This window comes from Gavia stellata, chromosome 36, assembly GCF_030936135.1.
Source record: "Gavia stellata isolate bGavSte3 chromosome 36, bGavSte3.hap2, whole genome shotgun sequence".
Taxonomy (NCBI): Eukaryota; Metazoa; Chordata; class Aves; order Gaviiformes; family Gaviidae; genus Gavia; species Gavia stellata.
The window spans coordinates 653996-678447 of NC_082629.1; the positions used below are offsets into that span (position 1 = coordinate 653996).

Sequence of the window (24452 nt, forward strand, 5' to 3'; positions counted from 1 at the left end):
ACGCCCGCAGGGGTGTGCGCAGCGCCGGCATGACGGGGGGAACACGGGGACAAGGACGGGAGCCAGGTGCCCGTGTTGCACGCTCGCCGGCGAGCCGAGGTGCTGAGCGTGTTTCACGCAAGCCCGAGGCCGGGTCAGGAATCAGCCAGGGCGTGAAATGTGGGTGCCAGAGCTCTCGGGGTGCGTGTGCAAGCCCGAGTGTGCAAACGGCTGCGCGCGTTGCTGCAGACGTACAAGCGCTCGGTGGGAGCGTGCACACGCGTGTGCGGAGGTGCGTGCGAGCGCACCTGGGTGCGTGCAGGCGTGAGCGCGCATGGGAGCGGGCGAGCGTCCACGGGAGCGCGTGTGCGCACCTGAGCGTGCACCGGCGAGCGTGTGCACGCGCAGGTGTGCGAGCGCGTGGGCTGCGCCGCGCTCCCGCTCCCACCCGCCTCCCCGAAATCGCTGGCGGCCGCCCCCGCTGCGGGGGTGTGCAGGGGGCCGGGGGTCCCTGCCTGTGCCCCCCCCTGGTTCCCCCCCTCCCTGCCAGCACCTGGGGGGCAGCGGGGACCCCAGCCTGGGGGACGGTCCCCAGCTCCCAGCCGGGGTGACGAGGGGGAGCAGCGAGGTGTCCCTGGGGTGCAGGACCCCAGCCCCCCAAGCGTTGGGGACCGGTGGCAGGGATCAGCCGGGACGGGGGACCCTGTGGGTGGGAGCTGGAGGGGTCAGAGCACCCGTGGGTGCATGTGGGGCTGTGGCACCAGTCCAAGGGGGTCCCCAGTGCTGGCTGCACCCCGAGGCCAACCCGCACCCCTTCCTGGGCATGGGGTGGCCCTGGGGACACTGGTGCCACCCCGGGGGGCCGCAGGATGCCAGTGGTTCTCCAGGCACTGTTGTCCCCGTGTCAGACCTGGGACACGGTGAGGGGTGGCGGGGGGGCTGGCAGCAGCAGGGGGGTGTGGGTGGTGACAGGCAGCCCATGGGGACCGTGGGTGGCACCCCCACGGCAGTGTGACGCAGCCCGACCCCTGCTCCCACTGCCGGGTGGTGGCCGTCCCTTGTCCCTGGGCTATGCTCGGGGGTCCCAGCACCATTCATGATGGGCAAGTGACACAGGCGTCCCCCTTGGCTCCAAGGGTGGGGGTCCCAGAGGGTGGGTGTCCCTGAGGATGGCTGTCCCCGGGGATGGGTGGTCGAGCGCGGGAAGGTGACAGCCACCTTCCCCAAGGTCACATTCCCCTGCAGCCCGCCGGGCTCGAGAGCTTCGCGCTGGCTTTGAACGTGACGTCTGGCTGCCCCCCCGGCCCCCCCTCTGTCCCCCTCCCTCGCTTGCTGGCAGCCGTCACTGTCACCTTGGCGGGGGGACACGGTGGCCCCCACCCACCCAGCCGGGGTCCGGTCGCTACGCCGGGGCGAGGTGTGGGCGTGCAACAGCTGTGTGTGCCCTTGCACGCTTGCACGGCCCTGTGCTCGCTCGCGCGCGCTCTGGTTTGCAGCCGTGCACGGGCACCTGCGCGCTTGCACACGCACACACACACGTGTGCAGGCGTGCACACGCAGGTGGGTTTGTGCATCCATTTGCATGCTTGCCCGCACGCGTGTGCTGGCGCACGGGGGTCTCCAGCGCCCACCCATGCGCACACGCGTGTGCGCAGGTTGCTGCCCGCCATGCGGCCAGGTCGGGGTGACGCTAACGAGGCTTGGGGGGTCGTTAGATGCTGGGAGGGGTGGGGGGCAAGGTGGGGGGGTGGGACCCGGGGTGGGACCCAGAGGGGGACCCTGTGGGGGACCTGGGGATGCTTTTGGGGCGTGAGCCCGGCTGTGGTGTGGGTCTCCTGGCGCGGGGCGGCGGCTGCTAATTAAAACAAATTGCAATTAGCCGGCAGGAAATCCCGCGGGAGCTGGAGCGGATGCTGGCCCTCGCCAGCCCTCCTCGCCCTCCCCGCTGCCAGCGCCCTGTGTCCCCCCGCCCTGGGGACCCGGTGGCCTTGTCCCCCGCTGGAGTGGTAGGGAGTCCCCTTGTCCCCCACTGTGACCAGGAACGCTGTCCCCACACGGTCCCACGGCCCCGCTGGCCCCGGCATTCCCAGCGCTGGTGCTGGTCCCTCCTGGGCCGGCCGGGGTCATGGCACTGTCCTCTCTTGGGGACTGTCCCCTGGGTTGGGGACAAGTGCTGGCATCTCCTGGGTCACTGCTGTTTGCCTTCTTCCCGTGGGGTTTGGAGCTGTCGGTGGTGTCCCCAACGTCGGGGGACAGGGAACATGGTGTCTTCTCTCCGGCGGTGACCCGCAGGTTTTGGGGTGGGTCCCGGAGGAGCCGGCATGGCGGGGACCCCGTGGACCCGGTCGGGACTGTCCCTGTGACCCCCATCCCCTTGCGCCTCAGCCCTGCCTTGCGCCGTGCCTCAGTTTCCCCGAGGGACAGAGTTGGTGGGGACAGGGTGGCTGGGGGCTGGCTGGCAGGGACCCGCGCAGCCTTGCACGAGTGCGTGTCACCTCGCGCAGCCTTGCACGAGCGTGCACAGGTCCGCAGGGTCTCGCCCGGCCCTGCACACCCGCCTGGCGGGTCCCTTGCGGGTCCCTTGCGCCCGCTGCCAGCTCTCGTTAGCGCTAATGAGGTGCAGAGCTGCTGGAGCAGCCGTCCGGAAGCCGCCGCCGCGTCGCTCCCCCGGGGTTTTCACTCGGGGCTGTGACCGGGGTGACGTCCCCGCTGCGGGGACACGGGGTGACAGTGCCGGGGACACCGCGTCCCGCTGTGGGGGTCGGCTCGGGGCCGGCCGTGGGAGCGGTGCAGGCAGGGGCTGGCCTCTGCCCCAGGGCCGCGTGTCCCTGTCCCATGGGACTGTCACTGCGTGCTGTCCCCCTCCCCACGGCTGGGTTTCAGGGTCACCTCGAGATGCCCCCCTGAGCCACGGGCCAGGATGGCAGCGTCACGGGAAACTGCTGGCAGTGGGGACAAGTGCCACCAGCCTTGGGGACAGTGTGCCCAGATGGTGGGGACCCAGTGGGGACCTGGTGGGTGCTGCTGGTAGTGATGGGGAACTGGTAGGTACCAATGGGGACCCGTTGGGTGCTGGTGGCATTGATGGGGACCCAGTAGGTACCAATGGGGACCTGCTGGGTGCTGGTGGCAGTGATGGGGACCCAGTGGGTACCAATGGGGACCCAATAGGTGCTGGTGGCATTGATGGGGACCCAGTGGGTACCAATGGGGAGCCGTTGGGTGCTGGTGGCAGTGATGGGGACCTGCTGGGTGCCAGGTGGGCAGTGGTGGGGACCCAGTAGATACCAACCCCGACCTGTTGGGTGCTGGGTGGCAGTGACAGCGAGGCCTCCGGGAGGGGACAGGGTGGCCGGAGGGCTGAGCCAGACCAGGACAGGGACCAGCATCGCACCAGGGGCCAGCAGCTGCCCTGTGTCCCCCTCCCCGTCCCTGGCCCCAGCCTGGGGGGAGCTGGCGGAGCCCTGGGGGGGCCGTGCCAGCCCGTGCCAGCCGGTGTGCGAGCAAGTCGGCTGCAGCGGGAGACATGGCTGTGGGGGCGGCGCTTCCCTGGGCGGCCAGATGGGATTCCCCCTCCCCTCCTCGCCATCGCCTCCGCGTCCCCCCCCCACGACAGACACACGGACACACAGACAGATGGCCGGGGGCCGGCTGGCTGCAGGCACATGCGTGTTCAGGCGTGTGTCAGACAGGGAGGGCTTGCCCAGCGCTGGGGAGAGGAGCACACGTCCGTGCGCACGCGTGTGCTGCGTGCACGCGTGTGTATTGGTGGAAAGGTGTGCACACGTGTGCAAGTGAGCATGTGTGTGTGTGTGCATGTGCACTGTGGGGGGGGTATTTGCAGGTGTGGGCACGCACGGTGCATGTGTGCCTGTGCTGCACACGTGCTTGTGTGCACCATACGTGTGCATGCGTGGTGCACACATTTGCACACGTGTGTTCCTTGTTGGGCGAGGGTGTATGTGTGCGTGTGTGTATGTGTGCACATGTGCATGCCTGCCTGAACACACCTCATGCATGTGTATTCGTGTGTGTGTGCATGTATGCATGCATGTGTACACACGCATTGTATGTGTGCATTCAGGCATGTATATGTGCATGCACACGCATGTACACACTTGCTGCGTGCGGAGATCTGGGTGCTCTCCCTGCCAGAGCTTGTCCCCACACCGCCCCAGGGCCCCCCTGCGGGGATGCTGCTGTGTCCCCCTGTCCCTGTGTCCCATGCAGGTGTCGCAAGCCAGCGGGGAGAGGGCGGCCACGCTGGGCTCCCCTCCCCACGTCCCCATGCTGCTGGAGCACCCGTGGGTGCTGCTGCCATCCGTCCTATGGCAGAGCCAGTGACGCTGCGCAGGGGCCACCTACGGGGCCCCATCCTGCAGTGAGTCCCCGGGCACCCAGCGTGGTGGAGGCTTCTGGGGGGGAAACTGAGGCACAGCAGGGCTGGGGGGAGCTGAGCCCACTGACCCCACTGCGGGTCCCCAGGCAAAGCTGCAGAGTCCCCCCCACCCCAGGCTGTGCCCCTCGCTTTCCAGGTTTGTCCCTGTCCCCAGGGACGTCCCAGCTGCCACCGTGGCCCCGCTGACCCCACGGGCTGGCGGGGACTTTGTCCCTGGTGTCACCCGGGGCCCTGCGTAGGGCGAGGGTGACACAGTGAGGACAGCCACCCTCTGGGCTGGGGACAGGGTGACAGGGATGCTGGGGGGAGCCCTGTGGCATTTTGGGCTTTTCCAATCTGGGGAGGGACACCCGCCAGCCCTTGCCTGCACCCCTGCCCAGTCCCCACAGGGGGGTGTCCCCTCCCCGGTGCTGGGTGCTGAGCTCCAGATGCTGGGTGCAGGATGCGCTCTGGGCATTGACCTCTGGGTGCTGGGTGCAGGATAAGCTCTAGGTGCTGGGTGCTGCATAGGTGCAGGCTGAGCTCTGGGTGCAGGGTGTTGGGTGCTGGGTACCGGGTGCAGGATGCAGTCTGGACACAGGGTGCTGGATGCTGTTGGGGTCAGCTCTGGCTGCTGGGTGCCCCCCGCACCCCCCCAGCCATGCCATAGCCACACTCCCACCTCGACCCTCCCCTTGCTGCCACCATCACTCCAGGGGTCCTCTGGGTGGGTGCCCACCACCCCACACTGACACGGGACACATGCACACATGTGCACACGTACCTATAGGTGCTGCCCACACGTGTCAGGGCGTGTGCGGGGGTACATCCACCCGCAGAGCAGCCGGGGACCCCCGCTGCTGCCCCCGCCACCGCCTCCATCCCTGGGGGGGGCCGGTGACGCGCTGCTCGGGTGCCCGCAGGCTGCGTTACATGGTGAAGCAGCTGGAGACGGGCGAGGTGAACGTGGAGGAGCTGAAGAGGAACCTGGAGTATGCCGCCTCGCTGCTGGAGGCTGTCTACATCGACGAGACGAGGTGCGGGCAGGAGCCGTGGGGTGGCAGGGAGACATGGGGGATGATGCCCACCCTGATGCCGCCCGCCCCGTTCCCCATCCCGCAGGCAGATGCTGGACACAGAGGACGAGCTGCGGGAGATGGGCTCGGACGCGGCGGTGCCCTCGGAGGTGCGGGACTGGCTGGCGGCCACCTTCACTCAGCAGGCACGGGCCAAGGGGCGCCGGGCAGAGGAGAAGCCCAAGTTTCGCAGCATCGTTCACGCCGTCCAGGCTGGCATCTTCGTGGAGAGGTGGGTGCTGGGTGGCACCCTGCGCGGCTGGATGGGGAGGGGTCAGGGGAGCACGGCTGGGATGGAGATGGAGGGGTGGGAGTGCAGTGCCTGGTGGGTTGGGGCTGTCCCGTGGCACCCAGGGGCTGTGCGTGGCACCCAGGTGGGTCCCCAGCACCCAGGGACTATCCCTTGCACCAAGGTGGGTCCCCCAGCACCCAGGTCTGTCCCCAGCACCCAGCTGAGTCCCTGAGCACCCAGGTCCGTCTCTTGCCCCCAGGGTTTGTCCCCTGGCACCCAAGGTCTGTCCCTGAGCACTCAGGTTCTTCCCTGAGCACTCAAATGGGTCCCAGAGCACCCAGCTCTGTCCCCCAGCACCCACATCAGCCCTGACTCCCCCCCTTGCAGGATGTTTCGCCGGACGTACACGGCCGTGGGGCCCAGCTACTCCACCTCCGTCCTGAACTGCCTGAAGGTACCAGGGGTGCGGCGGGCACCCCAATACCCCACGGGGATGCTGCCCCACTGGCACGCTGCCCCAGCCTGGCAGCGCCTGGGCACGGCTGCCCCATCCACACCGCTGGCTCCGTAGGATACGGTCTGAGATGGCACCCAGCGCTGCTGGGCATGGATGAGCATCGCTGGGTGTGGATGGGCATTGCCTGGCATGACTGGGCGTTGCTGGGCTTCACTGGGCATGGCTGAGCATGGCTGGGCATCACCTGGAATTGCTGGGCTTCAGTGGGCATTGCCGGGCATCACTGGGCTTCACTGGGCATCAGTGGGCATTGCCTGGCGTGGCTGGGCGTGGCTGGGCGTGGCTGGGTGTCACTGGGCATTGGACTTGCCCCGGTGCTGGGGTAATGCCCCGTCTGCTCCCAGAGCCTCGACCTGTGGTGCTTTGACGTCTTCGCGCTGAACCGGGTGACGGACGATCACTCCCTGAGGACCATCGTCTTCGAGCTCTTCACCCGACACAACCTCAACAGCCGCTTCAAGGTGTGTCCATGCCCGTGCCCACCCATGGGTGCCCCTGGGGTTGGGTGGCTTTGCACGCGCAAGTGCATCCGTGAGCGTGTGTACCCGTGCTGCAGATCCCTGCTGTCTTCCTGACGACGCTGCTGGACGCGCTGGAGGCCGGCTACGGGAAGTACCGGAACCCCTACCACAACCAGGTCCACGCTGCCGACGTCACCCAGACCGTCCACTGCTTCCTGCTCCGCACCGGCATGCTGGTACGGGGGCTTAGGGGGGTCTCACGGGGGTCCCGGGCCGTGTCTGGGCCCTGGGCCGGTGCCCGGTGCCGGTCCGGTGCCCGGTGCCAGTCCGGCTGGTCCAGGCGATGCTTGTTGCCACGGAGACGGCGCCACCTACCGACTGCGCTGTCACCATGGAAACGTTGCCAGGATGATGGGGGGACGGGGTGACCCCCGGCTTGGGGGGGACAGGTGGGCACATGTGGGGTGACACCTGGCATACGTGTGTGCCCTGTCGTCCCCACGCAGCTGTCACGGTTGTCACACGCGCGCGGACACACTCGTGGTGTGTCACACACGTGGCCGTGACAGGCGGGCGTAGCCGTGCACGCGTGTAGTCACGTGCAAACACACGCACACAGAGAACCCCACACCCATTTGGTCCCATGCCCCTCGTGGGGTGGCACTGGGCCACCCAGTGCCCGTCCCCGTCCCCCTGATGCCCACGTCCCCCCCAGCACTACCTGACGGAGATCGAGGTCCTGGCCATCATCTTCGCCGCCGCCATCCACGACTATGAGCACACGGGCACCACCAACAGCTTCCACATCCAGACCAAGTGAGGGCGGGTGGCCTGGCATGGCACAGGTGGCATGGCATGGTGCAGGTGGCATGGCACGGCACCGGTGGCATGGCACGGTGCAGGTGGCATGGCACGGGTGGCGTGGCACGGCATGGGCAGAGCAGGCAGGGCTGGGGACCTGTTACGGGGACGTATGGGACAGTGTGGGGCATGGAAAGGTCTGAGTGGCACCCTGGGGACACCCAGGGCACCTGGGGTCACCGGTGTGGCTGGGATACAGATGTGCTGGCACCCTGGGGACATCCAGGGCCACCAATATGGCTGGGATACAGATGTGCTGGCACCCTGGGGACACCCAAAGCCACCGGTATGGGTGGGATACAGATGTGCTGGTACCTTGGGGACCCCCATGGAACCCTGGGGACATCCCTCTCCTCGGGGAGGGCTCAGCATGCCCACCACAGTGCTGGGGTCCCACCGTCCCCTCTGTCCCCAGGTCGGACTGCGCCATCCTCTACAACGACCGCTCGGTGCTGGAGAACCACCACATCAGCGCCGTCTTCCGCATGATGCAGGACGACGAGATGAACATCTTCGTCAACCTCACCAAGGATGAGTTTGCGTAAGGTCCCCGTCCCTGTCCCCGGGGCTGTCCCCGGCCAGGACGCAGGGCCCTGACGGCGTTTCCCCCCCTCCCCGGGGCGCAGGGAGCTGCGGGCGCTGGTGATCGAGATGGTCCTGGCCACCGACATGTCCTGCCACTTCCAGCAGGTGAAGTCCATGAAGACGTCCCTGCAGCAGCTGGAGCGGTGCGTATGGGTGCCCGTCAGGGTGGGGGTCCTGGTGGCGGGGAGGGGGACGTGGTTTTGGGGACAAACCTCAGCGCCGGGGTCCCCTCCCCAGGATCGATAAGTCCAAGGTGCTGTCGCTGCTGCTGCACGCGGCCGACATCAGCCACCCCACCAAGCAGTGGTCGGTGCACAGCCGCTGGACCAAAGCCCTGATGGAGGAGTTCTTCAGGCAGGTAGGGCGCCCGCGTCCCCGGGGACGGGCGGTGGGACGTGGGGACCATCCTCTGGGGACACGTCTCCCTTGCCTTGCCAGGGGGACAAGGAGGCTGAGCTGGGGCTGCCCTTCTCGCCCCTCTGCGACCGCACCTCCACGCTGGTGGCCCAGTCCCAGATCGGTGAGTGGTGGTGGGTCCCCGTCCCCACCCTGTCCCCACCCGCAGGCGCTGCCATGGGCAGGGGGTGTCCTCATCGACGCCGTGTCCCTTCCCCACCGCAGGCTTCATCGACTTCATAGTGGAGCCCACCTTCTCGGTGCTGACCGACGTGGCCGAGAAGATGGTGCTGCCTGTTGCCGAGGACGGCACCAAAGCCAAGGGCAACCCGGTGGCCAGCCAGCAGGCCAGGTCGGCCACGCTGTCCTGCCTCAGTTTCCCCTTTCCTAGGGGGAGGTGGTGGGGCTCAGCCTGGGTGTGGGGGGCACCCACTTATTCTGTGACCTGGGAGGTGGCAGTGGTGGCTCTGCCCCGCTCCTAGCTGTCCCTGTCCCCGCAGCTCGCAGTGGCGGCAGCCGTCCCTGGACGAGCACCTGGAGCTGGGGGACATCAAAGCCGACCTGGCCGGCTTCCGCTCCACCTGGGCCAAGTACATCCAGGAGAACAAGCAGAAGTGGAAGGAGCGGGCGGCCAGTGGTAGGTGACAGCCACCACGGCCACCACAGCCACTGCGCAGGGGATGGGGACAGGGACCATCCTGAGGATGCGTGGGGCCAGATCTGTGCCGAGCATCCCTGGGTGGGGAGGTGGCCCAAGCACAGGGTGGGTGGCCCCCGGAGGGGGATGAGTTGGGGGGTCTCAGCCCTCGCGGGTGGCTGGAGTGACCTGCCGGCCCCGTGTCCCGCCGCAGGCATCACCAACCAGGCGTCCATCGAGGAGCTGTCGCCTTGCGAGGAGCAGCTGCCCCCGGCCCCTGGCCGGCACAGGCAGAACGGGGACGTGGAATAGCACTGGGAGGAGCGAGGTAGGCGCAGGGGGGTCCGGGGAGAAAACTGGGGGGGGATTGGTGGCATTGCTGTGACTGTCCCCCCCAATCACAGGTCCTCGTCCGGCCAAGTGACGCCGTCTCGCCCAAAGTCTTCGACGCCATCGAGTTCAGCACCATTTGTAGGGAAGGAGCCGCCCGGGGCCGCACAAGGATTCGTGCCAACCTCCGTGCCAGGAGCAGCCCCTGGGCCGGCACCCCCGGCAGCCCCCCAGTCCGGCCAGCTCCGGCTGCCTGTGCCAAACTGGTCGCCGAGCCATGTGGTCTCGGGCCACGGTGACGCCGACCCTCTCACTGCCACGCCAGCGGCTGCCCGGCCCGTCCTGTGCCGGGTTTTGTCCTTACGGCTTTTTAAAAAAGCTGCTTCTCGCTCCGCTGGGGAGCTGGGTGCTCGAGGGGGGCTGGGGACGGTGACGCTGGGGACAGCAGGGGACCGAGGGCTGGGGTACGCTGTTACCCCAGGGGCCACCGCCATCCCCTCTGTTTCAGCTGGGTCTGTCCAGCCACACCGTGATGGGTGGCCCCAAATGTCCCACTGCGCTGTCCCTACCCCACCTCCCAAGCATCCCTGTCCCAGGATATGTGTCTCTGTGTCACCCTGGGCTGGGGACACATCCCTCTGGAGCCTGTCCCCATGTCTGCTGGCCCCAAGGGCACCTCAGAGCTTCCCCGTGGGGTCCTGCCCGACGCGGCGTGGGCAAGGCTGCGAGATGTGGGGGGGGGCAGCGAGGTGGTGATGGGGCAGTGCGTGTGGGGCGGGAGGAGCGGTGGGAGCTGGGGGTGCAGCAGGAGGGCAGGATTGGGCCCTGAAGTGGCAGTGCCAGCCCCTAGCTCCAGCAGCCCTTGGTGCCGGCATTCCCCCAGCTCCAGTGTGCCTCCAGCACCTTCTGGTTCCGGTGTGCTTCCAGCATTGCTGGCTCCGGCGTGCCCCCGGTATCCCCCCCTACTTCTTCCAGCCCTGCTGTGCCTCTGGCATCCCAGCTCCAGCGTGCCTCGAGCATCCTCTGGCATCCTGGCTCCAGTGTGCTTCGAGCATCCTCCGGCATCCCCGGCTCCGGCGTGCCTTGAGCATCCTCCGGCATCCTGGCTCCGGCATGCCTTGAGCATCTTCCAGCTCCAGCATCCTCCTGCTCCGGCATCCCGGCTCCGGCCGCCCTGCCCCGCCGTGTCCATCGCCCAGAGCCCGGCTGCCATGGCACGTCGTGGCACGGCCCGTCTGTGTTTGTACTTTTCTACCCTGCGGTAACGCGTCGTCGTGTCCCCACCCGGTCACTGCTGGCAGAGCTCCACCTCGCGCCCACCCACACACGCATGTGAAACGAAGCGCCGCCACTAACGAGCGATTAATAAACCGTATGCCACCACCAGCCCATTTCCAGCACCCTCATCCCGGGCACTGGGGACCCAGCTGGACCCCGGCAGGGGTGGCCAGGACGCGTGGTCCCCACCCCGGGGTGGGACAGTGCTGTGACCTGGGGCCCGCTGGGAGGGGGACAGAGGGGGTGGCATGGCTGGATGGGACCCCCGGGGGGCTGAAGCCTGGAGGTGGGTGCTGCCCCCAGCACCCAAGGGAGGTCCTGTACCCCCATCACAAAGGCAAGGAGGAGGCAGTGGGGAGAAGGGATCCCTTTAATACCGGCTGAGGCGGGGCTGGGGGGGGTCCCTGCGCCCGCCCAGGCGTGTGCACGCGTGTTCTGTGTGTACGCATATGGGCGTGCATGCGAATCACATGTGCAAAGTGCGCGGGTGTGCCCCCTCCGTGTCTGCGTGTGCACACGTGTGTGCGTGCAAGGGGGGGGCATGCAAACGCCCGGGTCTCCCCCAGGGGTGCATGCGCGTGTACGTCCTCCCACGCATGTGCAAGCGTGCACACCTACCAGCGTGTGCGTGCACACACGCGTGTGCTGGGCGGGGTGCAGCTCCGTGTCCCGGGGAGCAGCAGGACCCACAGCCTGGGGGGGGTGGTGACAGGGGGGTGGCCCTGGGGACACCCCAGGGCTGGCAGTGAGGTGGGGGGGGGGGTGGCACAAGCTGTGCTCGAGGGGTGCTGCTTGGTGTCCCCAGCGTCACCCGCCCTGGGGACCCAGGGGGGGCGAGGGGACAGGGTGGGCAGCCCGGCTTGCCGTTGTCCCCAGAGCCCCCCCGGGGGGGACCTGCCCGCGGCAGTAAAAAAAAAAATCCTCCGGAAGCCCCAAAGCAGCCGTTGAAATCTTAGAAAATGATCAGATAAAAAAAATAACGCGGCGTTCGGCTCCTCCGGCCCCGCCGCGGCCTCGCTCCTGCCGCCGCTGGCACCTGGGGACAGGGGGGAGCCACGCTGGGGGACAGGGACCCCGCGGGGGGCACAGCTCTGGCCCCATCCTGGTCCCATCACCAGTGATGCCAGAGCCACGTCCCCGGTGCCACCCTCGCCCCCTGCCACTGTCCCCTTCCCTGGCATGGTGCCCGGGCTACCTCCATGGTGTCCCAGTACCCACCCAGTGTCCCAGTACAGTGTCCCAGTAGCCCCCAGTGCCCCAGTACAATGTCCCTGTACCCCTCCAGTGTCCCAGTACCACCCAGTGCCCCAGTACAGTGTCCCTGTACCCCCCCCAGTGTCCCAGTACAGTGTCCCTGTACCCCCCCCAGTGCCCCAGTACAATGTCCCTGTACCCCCCCAGTGTCCCAGTACAGTGTCCCAGTACCCCCCAGTGTCCCAGTACAGTGTCCCAGTACTCCCCAGTGCCCCCCCAGTGCCCCAGTACAGTCTCCCAGTAACCCCCCAGTGCCCCAGTACAATGTCCCTGTACCCCTCCAGTGTCCCAGCACAGTGTCCCAGTAGCCCCCAGTGCCCCCCCAGTGTCCCAGTACAGTGTCCCAGTACCACCCAGTGCCCCAATACAGTGTCCCTGTACCCCACCCAGTGTCCCAGTACAGTGTCCCAGTACCCCCCAGTGCCCCAATACAGTGTCCCTGTACCCCACCCAGTGTCCCAGTACAGTGTCCCAGTACCACCCAGTGCCCCAGTACAGTGTCCCTGTACCCCACCCAGTGTCCCAGTACAGTGTCCCAGTACCACCCAGTGCCCCAGTACAGTGTCCCTGTACCCCCCCCAGCGTCCCAGTACAGTGTCCCAGTACCACCCAGTGCCCCAGTACAGTGTCCCTGTACCCCCCCCAGCGTCCCAGTAGTGTCCCAGTATCCCCCAGTGCCCCAGTACATACCTACTGGCTGCTGGCAGCACCCTTGCCGCTAGCCTCCTTCGGTGCTATATGGGTGTCCTCCTCATCCAGGCTTTGCCGCCCATCCCCGTGGGTCCCTGTGGGCGCCGGAGGGCAGGGGGTGAGCGCAGCCCCCCCGCTGCACCCCAGAAGCCATCCCAGCACCCCCAAACCCCCCTGGCTCTGGGTGCGCGGAGGCTCCCGGGACAGAGTTAAGGATCCGGGAAGGAGCAGTACTCACGCTCTCCGGGGCCGGGGCCACCCTCGTGCGTGGCCAGTGGGCAGGTGCCACCGGGGCTGTGGCTGTGCTCGGTGTCACCGTGGTGGCAGTGGCCGGGGCCACGCTCCTGGCCGGTGGCAGCCGCCTCCTCCTCCTCCTCGCCCTGCGCCTGCTTGCACAGGTGATGCTCCACCATCATCTGCAGCTCTGCCAGGCAGGGAGCGGCGCTGGGGAGGGGGGGGACGCGGGGGGCAGCGGTGACCGTCCCCACGCTCCCGGTGATACCGGGGAGATGCAGTCGGGCAGGCTTGGTGGCCTCCTGTCCCCTCTGGTGGCATTTGCCGTGCCTGGACCCCCTGTGCCCACGGCCATGGCCACGCTCCTGCCCCGGGCTGGGCACAGCCGAGCGGCTCCAAGGCCAGCGCAAAGGTGGTGGCATCCCACCCGCGTGTCCCCCGCAGCACCCGGGGGATTGTCCCCCCCCCTGTCCCCCCCCCAAATACCTTTCATGGTCGGGGTGGTGCGGGAAACCTTCTTCCTCTGCCTGGGTGACATGGCCAGACCCGACTGCGAGGGAAGGGGAGGCGCGTGAGCCGGGGGGCACCCAGGGGGTACCCCGAGGGGCTGGGGGCTCCCCCGCAGCCCCCCCAATGGCGGCAGAACCTACCTTCAGCAGGGGGTTGGGCAGCCGGTCCTCGTCGATCTCTGGGGAGGTGGGGGGCAGAAGGACCAGAGGTCAGCAGTGGGCTCCATCCTGCACCCCCGATGTGAATCCGGCCCCACTGGGTCCCTCTGTCACCCATGGGTGCTCGGCGTGGCCGTGGGTGAGGTCAGGACAGTCCTGCTGTGCCCCCCCCCCCCCGCCCCAAGCACCGCCATCACCCCCCACGTTGCCATGGGAACCAGCATCCCGTCCCCTGCCATGTCCCACAACCGCTGGCAGAGGAGGTGGCCAGCGGTGGCTCAGCCCTGTCCCCATGCCGGGGACGGCCAGGCTGGCAGCCCCCCCGGCCGCATCCTGACCCCCCCTCAGGGTGATGCTCAGGGCCGTGGCGCTGGTTTATTTGCAGCTGGAGCCGCTGCCCTGAGTGGGTGGAGGGTTTGGTGGTGGCACTTGGGGACGGAGTCTCCCAGCCACCGGCGTGTCCCCAAAGCAGGGGACAGACGAAATCACCCAGCTCGGCGGGGGCGGGGAGGCCGTGGACCCCGTCCCCAAAGGCCACATACGGATTTGGGCCGGTGACCGGGGAGCTCTTAAATGTCACAGCTGGTGTCCCCTGCTCCTCGTGCCAGCAGGGGTGGCCCTGTGCCCGTGTGTCCCCAGTGTCCCCGGCACGGGTGTCACAGGCAGCTGCTTCCCCCGGAGATGGATAGGCTGAGGGAGACGCGGGGCCGGATCCTGGAAACGCAGCCCTGGAGCAGGGAGGGCAGGGGCTGAGTTGGGCTGGGTGGGACGTGGGGACAGTCCCAGGGTGGGGGACACAGGGCACAGGGTGCTGTTGTGGCAGGGTGCAGGATGAGTCCCGCTGCAACCAGTGTGCTGCGATCCTGAGCATCATGTAGGGGGGTCCCTGAGCATCATGTAGGGGGTCCCTGGGTGGGCTGGAGCCCGGGGTGACGGGGTGACACGCGTGAGGACCCACCTGGGGACGACTGGTCGCTGCTCAGGACCAGGTTGGCAGGAGTTGGTCGGCGCCTCCGGATCTGGGGGGGGAACAGGAGAGAGTTGGGACCCATGGCTGTACCCCTAACCCCATCGCACCCACCCGGAGTCCCACCAGCACTGAGATCCACCCCCCGATGTCCTCGTCCCCAGGGCGGTGGTGGCCCCGTGGGGACGGAGGACGCCGGCCGGCTGGGGCCCCGAGCCCAGCGGCTCCCGTGGCCGGACACACGTGTCTTTTAAATCAACATCTCCCGGCCAGGACTAATGACAGCCGAGAGCTAATTATACCCCAGCCCCGGGAAGCGCTTGGGGACATCAGTGTGGTGACACCGCCGGGGCCCTACCCTTCCTCCTCGGGCACAGTGTCCTTGCCCAAGGTCACCTGGAGCATCCCGGGCTGCTCCCGCCCCAGGTCCCTCCCTTGGTGCCTTCAGGGGGGTTTCGTGGCCCCACTGGAGGATTCGGTGGCCTTGGCGTGGCCGTGTCCGGTGGCAGCGGTGGCAGTGGTGACACCGATGACACCGTGCCCCGCGGGCCCTCCCTCACCCCCTTTCCCCACTGACCCACTAACTGAGTTCCTCCAAAAGATGAATTTCCCAGGGAGGATTCCCTAATGAGGCAGCATGCCTAATGAGATGCTGATGAGATGCTAATGAGGCGGGCGAGCGGCTGGGCGGGCGGAGGAAGCCCCCTCCCCACCTCCCCACCTCCCCCGGCCCCAGCCCACCCCCCCGGTCCCCCGCAGCATCTTCTCCGTGTCGGCCCCGTTGCCATAGAAACCCGCGATCTGGATTTTAAACGGAGATTAGAGAAAGCCGGGAATCGCCGGGAATCGCCCTCTCCCCGCCAGGGACCCGCCAACGAGCCCCCCACTCCAGGGTTGGGGTCCAACTGCCCCCCGTCCCCTCCGACACCCCAGCGATGGGGCTGGGATGGGCCGGGGTCCCCCCAGGGCTGGATCCGGCCCTGCAGCCCCGAGGGATGGACCCCAGGGAAAGCGGGGCCACCCCCGGGCTACTCTAGCACCTCCGAAGTCTCCCCCAGGTGTGGGGCAGGGCTGTGCCCCCTGGCACGGGGACGGGGTGGGGGACACCGGTGTCACCCGCTCAAGGTCACCCAGGGGGAGCCCAGCACCCCGAGTCGTGCTCCCCTTCCCGCTCCGGAGCGGGGGACCCAGGTGTTGGGGCGGCTCCCGCCTCGACGCCCCGGGGAGGGATGCTCCGGTCCTCCCTCCATCCCTCCCTCCATCCCCCGCTCAGCCGGGGCGCCGCGCTCTCCCGCTGTCGCTATTTTTAGATCAATCTCCACCATCGATTAAGAAGCGCCACGGCCGAGGGCGGCAGGAGCCCGGACCCGGCAGCCTGCGACGGGCACAGCATCGCTGGGGGGCTGCTCGCTCCGGGCCTGGGGGGGTGATCCCGGGGGGGAGCCGGGATGGGAATGGGATCAGGGACCAGAATGGGATCAGGGACCAGAATCAGACTGGGGATGGGAACAGGATGGGTGCAGCTCATCTCTCAGCATGACGGAGCAAACGCCCCTGGATTGTCCCCCCCGGCCTTGGGGACACGCTGTGCTTGGGGTGGACTTGGGGACCGGGGCAGAGATGCAGGATAAAGCCCTGGGCCAGGCCTGGCACCCATGGGTGGCACACAGGAGGGCCAGGGCAGGCGGATGCTCTTGGCCGAGACAGCGGTCAAAGAGCTGGGGGACTTGTGGGGACACGGGGGACCTGAGAAGTTCCATGGGGACAAGGTCCTTTTGGAGGGTGGGGCTGGACAGGCTTGGGGACAGCCCTGCAGGACATGGGGACACCGTGCCACAGCCTGGCAAGGGGCTGACACAGCCAAGCCCTCCACTGGTGTGAGCCCCCGATGAGGGGAACCCACATCAGGTCTTCCCCTGCAGGGACACCCCAAAAGTGAGGAGCTGTAAACCCAGGGAGGGGACATCAGCATCGTCACCTGCTGCCACCACACAGGGTGGCTGTCAGGGCCCTGCCGCACCGCCAAGCACTGCCGAATCGGGGCTCCCAACTGCTCTGGGAGGGGAAACTGAGGCAGGGACAGACAGGGGACTCCACAGAGCAGGATCGTGCCCGAGCCCGCTGTAGCCCGGCTGTGACGGGAGGTAGGACATGGGCACCCTTGCTCCTCGCTGCAGTCGAGGCGGGTGCCGGGGGTCCTGTGCCCACCACCTAGCAGCTCCCCCCCAGCTCTCGCCCTCGCTCCTGGGGGGGCTGCGCTGCAAATGAGCCGTGCGGCAGCCCCAGATGGTGCGTGGCCGTATTTAGCCACAGCGAGATGCTCGCCGGGGAGGTGGCCCGCGCTCGCCTCCGCGCCGCTGGCACACAGGGACTCCTCGGCCGGGAGCCACCCAGCTGCCAGGGACCCCCAGCCTGGGGGGGGGACGGCTGGGACGCCCAGCTGGACCCCCTCCAACTCCTCATCAGCATCCTCAAGCCCCCGCAGAGCGTCCCACGCCTGGCGATGATGGGGACCGCGGAGTGGCCGGGTGGTCCTCCCAAGACCCCTCTTGTCCCCTGCAGCCCCTGGGGCTGGGGGGCACGGCGAGGGGGGGCATGGGAGAGGGGTCAGGCTGCCCGGGGGGTGTCCCCGGCTGCCTGCGGGCAGCCCTGCCGTGTCCCCCGGCCAGGCCATCCCGTCCCTCCTGCTATTCTGGGATCCCCTCCAGCGGGAGCAGGGGTTGAGCAAGGGCTGGAGGGACCTGGGGGCCCCGGGGGGGGCCCGTAACACTACACCCGCCCCGCTGGCGTCGTGGTGAGCCAGCACATGGCCCTGGCACCGCCACCCGCTCCCCACCGCCACCCGCTCCCCACGGAGCCGGGCCCACGGAGGTGCTTAGGGTGCTGGGGTGCAGCGCGGGCTGCTCTGCATGGGTGGCGGGGGGTGGCACTGGGGGTGTCCCCGCGGTGTCCTCGGTACCGGGGGGCTGCACCCACCCGGCAGTGCCCGGGCGCGTCCCCCCCACGCCGCAGCTGTCCCCGTGTCACCCACCGCCGCGCACCCCGTCCCCCCGCACCCAGGGGTGCCACCACCGCCCCGACACGGCGGCTGTCGCACCGGGGCTGCTCGGTGTGTCCCCCCCCCGGGCCGTGCCCGCAGCCTCCCGCACCGCCCGGTGCCCCCCAGGCCCCGGTCCCCGGCAGGACCGCCCGCCCCCCCCGCGCCCCCCCCCCCCGCCGTGCAGCGCCGGTCCCCCCTCGGTGTCCCCCCCCTCCCCGGTGCCCCGTCCCCCCCCCACCTGCTCGGCCGCCTCCGGGTCGAGGTGCGGCTCCAGCAGCGGCACCGTGAACTGGATCTTGCGGGGGCTGTTGGGCTCCATGGCGGGCGGCGGCTCCGGCGGCTCCCGGCGGCTCCCGGCGGCTCCCGGCCCTGCCCGGGCCGCCCCGCCCCGGCCCCGCCCATCCCCGGCCCCGCCCCGCCCCGCCCCGGTGCCCGGTCTCGGTCCCCGGTCCCGGTCCCCGCCCGCGGCGCGCACGGACGGACAGCGGGACCTGCCGGGACGGATGCAGGGACACAGGGATGGATACTGGGACCGTGCGCCAGGACACTGGGACGGACACACGGGCACAAGGACGGACCCTGGGACACAGGGACGGACACATGGGCACAAGGACAGACGCACGGACAGCCCCTGGACACTGGGACGGACACACGGGCACAAGGACGGACACACGGACAGCCCCTGGACACTGGGACGGACACACGGGCACAAGGACGGACCCTGGGACACTGGGACGGACACACGAGCACAAGGACAGACGCACGGACAGCCCCTGGACACTGGGACAGACACACGGACATAAGGACGGACAGACACACAGACATAAGGACGGACACACGGACAGCCCCTGGACACTGGGACAGACACACGGACATAAGGACGGACCCCGGGACCCCAGGACAGACACACAGACATAAGGACGGGCACACGGACAGACCCCAGGACACTGGGATGGACACACGGGCACAAGGACGGACCTTGGGACATTGGGACAGACACATGGGCACAAGGACAGACACACGGACAGCCCCTGGACACTGGGACAGACACACAGGCACAAGGACGGACCCTGGGACCCCAGGACAGACACACAGACATAAGGACGGGCACACGGACAGACCCCAGGACACTGGGACGGACACATGGACATAAGGATGGACCCTGGGACCCCAGGACAGACACACAGATATAAGGACGGGCACACGGACAGACCCCAGGACACTGGGACGGACACATGGGCACAAGGACAGACACACGGACAGCCCCTGGACACTGGGACAGACACACAGGCACAAGGATGGACCCTGGGACCCCAGGACAGACACACAGATATAAGGACGGGCACACGGACAGACCCCAGGACACTGGGACGGACACATGGGCACAAGGACAGACACACGGACAGCCCCTGGACACTGGGACGGACACACGGACGTAAGGATGGACCCCAGGACTGCAGGACAGACACACAGACATAAGGACGGGCACACGGACAGACCCCAGGACGCTGGGACGGACACACGGGCACAAGGATGGACACACAGATAGGCCCCAGGACAAAGGGACAGACACATGGACACAAGGACTGACTCCAGGACACTGGGACAGACATGCTGAAACAAGGACGGATACACGGACAGGCCCTGGGACAGAGAGACAGCGGGACAGACACTGGGACAGACATCGGGGTGCAGAGGCACGTGGACAAAGGGATGCTGGGACAGACACATGGGTGACAAATGGACACAGGGACGGACACACAGACAGGCACACACCTGGACTGACACACACCAGGACACACACCCGGACACGGGCGTCGGGACACGGTGACACGTGGGGACAGACAGAGGAGCAGTGGGACAGACGGACCCACACGTGCACCCCTCTGCCCCCACACGTGCGCCCACACACGTGCACACAGGTCAGAGCCTGGCAGGGACGGGGCAGAGTCACCTCCGGGGTGGGGGGTGACAAGGACAGGGGTGGGCACCCGCCGGGGGGGGGACACTTTCCGGGAGGCCCCGGCGGGTGCAGGCAGGGCACGGGCAAAGTCCGGCAGCGCCCGTTTCGACACGGGGCGGCTTTCGCATCGATTGCCTGCGCTCGGCCTCCCAGGGCTGGGGACACGGCCAGCAGCTCTTGGGGACTGTCCCCCCCCTTGCAGCGGCCAGCCCTGCGCCCCCTTGTCCGTCTGTCTGTCCTAACGAGGCCATTAATTGCAGGACAAGGGGGGCCCTTGGCGCGGTGTCAGCCCCCAGCCAGCTGCGTCTGAAGGGGGGGTCCCAGCGGTGTGATGGTGGCTTGCCACGAGGGGACATGGGTTGGCCTTGTGCCGGTGGCCAGGACGGACGGATGGACAGAGGGACAGGGTGGCCACTGGGGCTTGGGCGTCCCGGGGACACGGATGCTGCGGGCAGCCAGCTGGTGCGGATGCCCTAAAAAAGAGGATGAAGGATTTAGGGGCAGGGTGGGGGTGAGCAGCATCCCCGGGGGGGTACAGGGTGGGGGTCTGCAGGGTGGGGGTCTGGGGGGTGGGGGTCTGTGGGGTGCCCCCACCCACTTGGGGGGCTGCCACCACCCAGAGTGCCCCGGGTCTCCTGCTCAGTGCTGCACCCCCCGGCGCGATGCACCCCCATGCACCCAGCAAAGCCCCCAGGATTGAGGCAGGGAGGGGAGAGCCCTGGGGGACGCGGGGGGCCGGGGGGGCCCCGCCGCAGCAGCCCTAAATGCGTGTCCCATCACTTATTCATGCAGGCAGGAGGCCGGGGCGGCTGCTGCCGGGATCTGGCAGGAGGAATTCGCTAACTAGGTCAGGCAGGAGGGGGGGGGCAGCGGTGGGGGCTGCCTGATCCCCTGGGTGCCCCGGCCGTGCCCCTCGCCGAGCACGGAGCGGGTGCCGGGGGGGTCCCCATGGCAGGGGCTGGGGGCAGCGTGGGAAGGCGGTGCTGCCGGCAGCGTGCGGCCGGAGGGTGCTGGGTGCTGGGGGTCCGGGCGAGGGTGCTGCTGCCGCTGGCGGAGTGGGGTGCTCCCCGGCCTGGTCCAGGGGGTGAAAAGGCAGCGGGATCACCCAAACCCCCGCTGACCCCCCCTGCCTCCATCCCGGCGGCTCCCCAGGGCCGTGTCCTGGTGTCCTGCTCCGACGTGATGCAGCCGCTGTTAATTATTGATGCAAAAAGCACTCGCTGAAGAGCTGCTTCGTGCTGCTCTGCCCCCCCCAGTCCCCCGCACCAGCGGCCCCCCGCTCCTCCGGCTGCACTTGGTGACCCCCCATGGGCTGTGGCTGCTCCCGGGGTTTAATCCTGCCTGGTCTTGGGTCTCTCTCCGCAGGGATGCTCCATGCGGCTGCCGACCCCTGAGGGGCAGAGCTGCTTTGGCTGCTTTGCCTTTGGGGTCCCTGCTCCCCTGGATGGGGGCCCCCTCCTCCCCAGGGCCCCCCATGGCTGGTGAGTGATGGGGGGGTCCCCATCCCTGCGCATCCCTCTGCTCGCCCTCGCTCTGCCCACCGCCATTTCGCTCCTCGCCGGGCTTTTACGGGAAAACCCTTCCCGGCTTCGATCCAGCCGTGGCCCCATCCCGGTTCCCTGCGGTGGGGGCTGCTTCTGCCGGGGGGGAAAAAAAGGCTCAGGGGCCGGTGGGGAGGTAAAAGCATCTCCAGAGCCGCGCTGGCACCCAGCGAAGGCGTTTGCAGGGGGGGGAATAACGGGGAGAGATGGAGGATGGACCACGGGCTGGCTCCTGCTTGGGGTCCGGATGCCGGCACAGTGATGCCGGGTGTGCGCAGTGATGGGAGAGGGCTTGAGGACAGCAACGCATGTGAAATCCGGAGGGAGCGATGTTTTGCCCCAGGATTGTGGTTAAACTGGGAGCCCCCCCAGCTGCTGTCAGGGCCAGAAATATCAATATTTGGACCCTGGCAGTATCCTGGGTCCCTCGGCCACTAAACGCCGTGTCCCCTGGCCCTTGGAGCCCGTGGCCCCCCCAGGCATCCCTACCAGGTCATGAGTGCTGGATGCAGCCGGGGAGCAGAATGAGGCCTTTTTCCCGCTCCCACCCTGGAGCGGAGCCAGACGAGGGGCGATGCTGAGCGGGGACATGCCCCATCCTTCGCAGGGGATGTGCCAGGCGAAGCGACTCCCGAGTCGTCCGGGCCCCCCCCGAAACCCCGGGCAGGCTGAAGGAACGGTTAATTCAGGGCTTTATCCGCAAACACTCGCGGGCTAAAAATATCCCTCCAGCGGGCAGCACCATTCCCAGCCAGCGCCGTGCCGGGAGCTTCCTTGCCTTTTTTGACGGGATCGTGGCTCGCGCCGGGGCAGCGCCCGGGCTCCCAACTGCGATTAGCGCTGAAACCCGGCTCCCGGGGGACCCGGAGGCATGGATGAGGGACCAGGGATGTCACCTTGGTGGCCGTGATGTCCCCGCTGGAGGTAAGTGCTGTCCCCGTGTTGGGGATGTCCTCGGTGGGGCTGTCCTCATCACCGGGTGCTTTTATCCCGGCTCTGGGGGAGATGCTGGAGGGTGGGATGCCATCCCGGCTTGGCAAATAACCCATGGGGAAACCCACCTCCATCACCCCCTTGCCACCCTTTGAGCCTGGGGTGGCTTCACCCATCACCCCAAGAGCCACCCCAGCCCAGCTTGTCCCCCCACGGCAGAGCTGCTTTGGGTCCCCTTATCGGGGCAGCGCTGGGCTTGCCTGGCCAGTGGGCGATAAGCCACACGTGCCGCCCGCCCGCCCAGCGCTCCCTTATCGGCACGGTGGCATCGGCAGCTTGGCACGGCATGCGGGACCCTGGGATGCTCGGCTGGGAGGGAGCCAGGTGCTGTGGGGTGCGAAGCAAAGCACCCTCCTCCTCCTCGCATCTCCCATGCAAAGCCCACCCGGCACCTCGTGCAGTTCGGGGACCCAGCACCAGCCACTGAGGAGACCTCAGGTCTTCGGGACCCCCCGTTGGGGAGTCACAGCCGCCCTCGGAGCAGGCTGGGTGCAGGGGACCCCTCCAGAAGACGGGTGCCCTCTCACCCATGGCAAGGGCGACCTGAGTGGCTTGATTGGCACCCGGGCTATTATTAGCCACCCTCGCCCACGTCGGCAGCTCATTAAGTTTTTCCCGTTGTGGTAGCGGATGTGGGTCAACGTTTGAGGTTTGGCTGTTGATTTTTTTAATTTCCTCTTCAAAACAGATGAGTTTCCTCCCTCCATGCTGACGACAGATGCCGCCGGGGGCCAGGCGCGGCGGTGGGGCGGCGGGACGCCACGGCTGATGGCCCCTTGCCGGAGATAGGCAGCGCTCGGCGGGGCTGCCTGGCTGCCCCCCGCACTGGTGAGTACCGGAGCCACGCGGAGGGATTTGGGAATGGTTTTGCCCCATGAGGGATTGCAGGGGTGGGGGGGAGCCTGGGGGATGCGGGGACGGAGGGCGGAAGAGCGGGCGGTGGATGGACCCGGGTTTGGAGGGGAAGAGACAGGGCCATGGGGGTGATGGGAACTCTGGGCATCCGGAGACGATTCCCATACCTGGAGCAAATGGAAAACTCTTTTGTGGCAGCAAAGGGACGGGGAACCGAGTGGGGACCCGGGGGGCCAAGGGGGACGGGGCTGGGGGCGGCAGGGGATGGGGCTGGGATGCTCCAGGACGCGGCAGGACAAATGAACCCTGGCTCGGTCTCCCCATCCACGGCTCCGTGTGCCACAGCCCCTCGCTGGACTCTGCAAAGCCCCTTTGCCCCCGAGGCCGGGTCAGCCTGGGGGGGCCGTGGGCCGTTTATGCTCACACAAGGGCGGTCGCAGCATCTCCTGGGTCTGCGGCTTCAGAGGGGCTGGGATGGGGACAGCCCCCCGACCACGTGCCCTGGGCGGGCTGGATGTGGCCTTGATGTAGAGCTCAGCTACGAGGCCGCTGCTCCCTGACCGCCCCCAGCCCCCCCAGCCCCGTGCCCGGAGGTGATGTCCCAGCCCTCAGCATCACGGGGGTCCGGGGTGGCCCTGGTGGGTGCTGCCAGGTCCTGCCCAGGACGTCACCCCATCCCGCACCCTGCCCGGCAAGAGGTGAAATGGGGAAATGGTGACAAGGTGCCGTCCCTCCGCTGGGGACTTTCGGCGCGGCTGCGGCATGGCGCCGTGGGGTGGGGGATGAACCATGCTGGCCTTGGGCGCGAGGGGCCGGCACCGTGGTGGTTCTGCAAAGCGTTTCTCTTCCCACCGGTGCAGTGGGTGATGGCTGGACTGGGATGCTGGTGCTGCAGGAGATGGCTGGACTGGGATGTTCCCACTCCAGCAGTACTCGGGTGATGGCTGGACTGGGATGCTCCCACTCCAGCAGTACTCGGGTGACGGCTGGACTGGGATGTTCCCACTCCAGCAGTACTTGGGTGACGGCTGGACTGGGATGCTCCCACTCCAGCAGTACTCGGGTGATGGCTGGACTGGGATGCTCCCACTCCAGCAGTACTCGGGTGACGGCTGGACTGGGATGCTCCCACTCCAGCAGTACTCGGGTGATGGCTGGACTGGGATGCTCCCACTCCGGTAGCGCTCGGGTGATGGCTGGACTGGGAAGTTCCCACTCCAGCGGTACTCGGGTGATGGCTGGACTGGGATGCTCCCACTCCGGCCGCACTCAGCATGGGGATGCATGGCTGGAGCAGGCGGACAGCTCGAGAAACCCATCCCCTGGGGCTGCAGGGGTGCTGTGCGGGTCCACCCTGGCAGGGGGGTCCTTGTCCCCAGCCAGGACCTGCGCTGGGGAGGGCAGAGGACGAGGGACCAGGTGTCCTTAGTGGGTGCCATGGAGCCACGCAGGAGCTGGATGCTGGGAGCCTGGAATCCTTCACGTCGTCCTTCAGGAGCAGGGGACTCCCTGGGGAC

The 24452-nt window shown here is 68.0% G+C and overlaps 2 protein-coding genes across 2 annotated transcripts; one reads left to right on the top strand and one right to left on the bottom strand.

Moving 5' to 3' along the window:
• The first annotated feature begins 4307 nt into the window (after positions 1–4307).
• PDE1B (phosphodiesterase 1B) lies at positions 4308–9563 on the top strand. The gene is made up of 15 exons (XM_059832782.1): positions 4308–4360; positions 5281–5394; positions 5480–5665; positions 6053–6119; positions 6527–6643; positions 6739–6879; positions 7359–7459; positions 7920–8045; positions 8131–8232; positions 8327–8447; positions 8528–8609; positions 8711–8837; positions 8986–9122; positions 9337–9450; positions 9527–9563. The coding sequence occupies exons 1-14, from the start codon at positions 4308–4310 to the stop codon at positions 9432–9434; spliced, it is 1572 nt and encodes a 523-aa protein (XP_059688765.1). The 3' UTR covers positions 9435–9450; positions 9527–9563.
• Positions 9564–12728: 3165 nt separating this feature from the next.
• On the bottom strand, positions 12729–17907 carry PPP1R1A (protein phosphatase 1 regulatory inhibitor subunit 1A; the record flags this gene model as incomplete). Its single annotated transcript, XM_059832748.1, has 6 exons — positions 17822–17907; positions 14535–14595; positions 13559–13596; positions 13395–13458; positions 12913–13098; positions 12729–12769 (listed from the first exon to the last, which is right to left on the bottom strand). Coding segments are annotated over exons 1-6 (471 nt in total), but the record flags the coding sequence as incomplete, so codon positions are not given.
• Positions 17908–24452: the final 6545 nt, after the last annotated feature.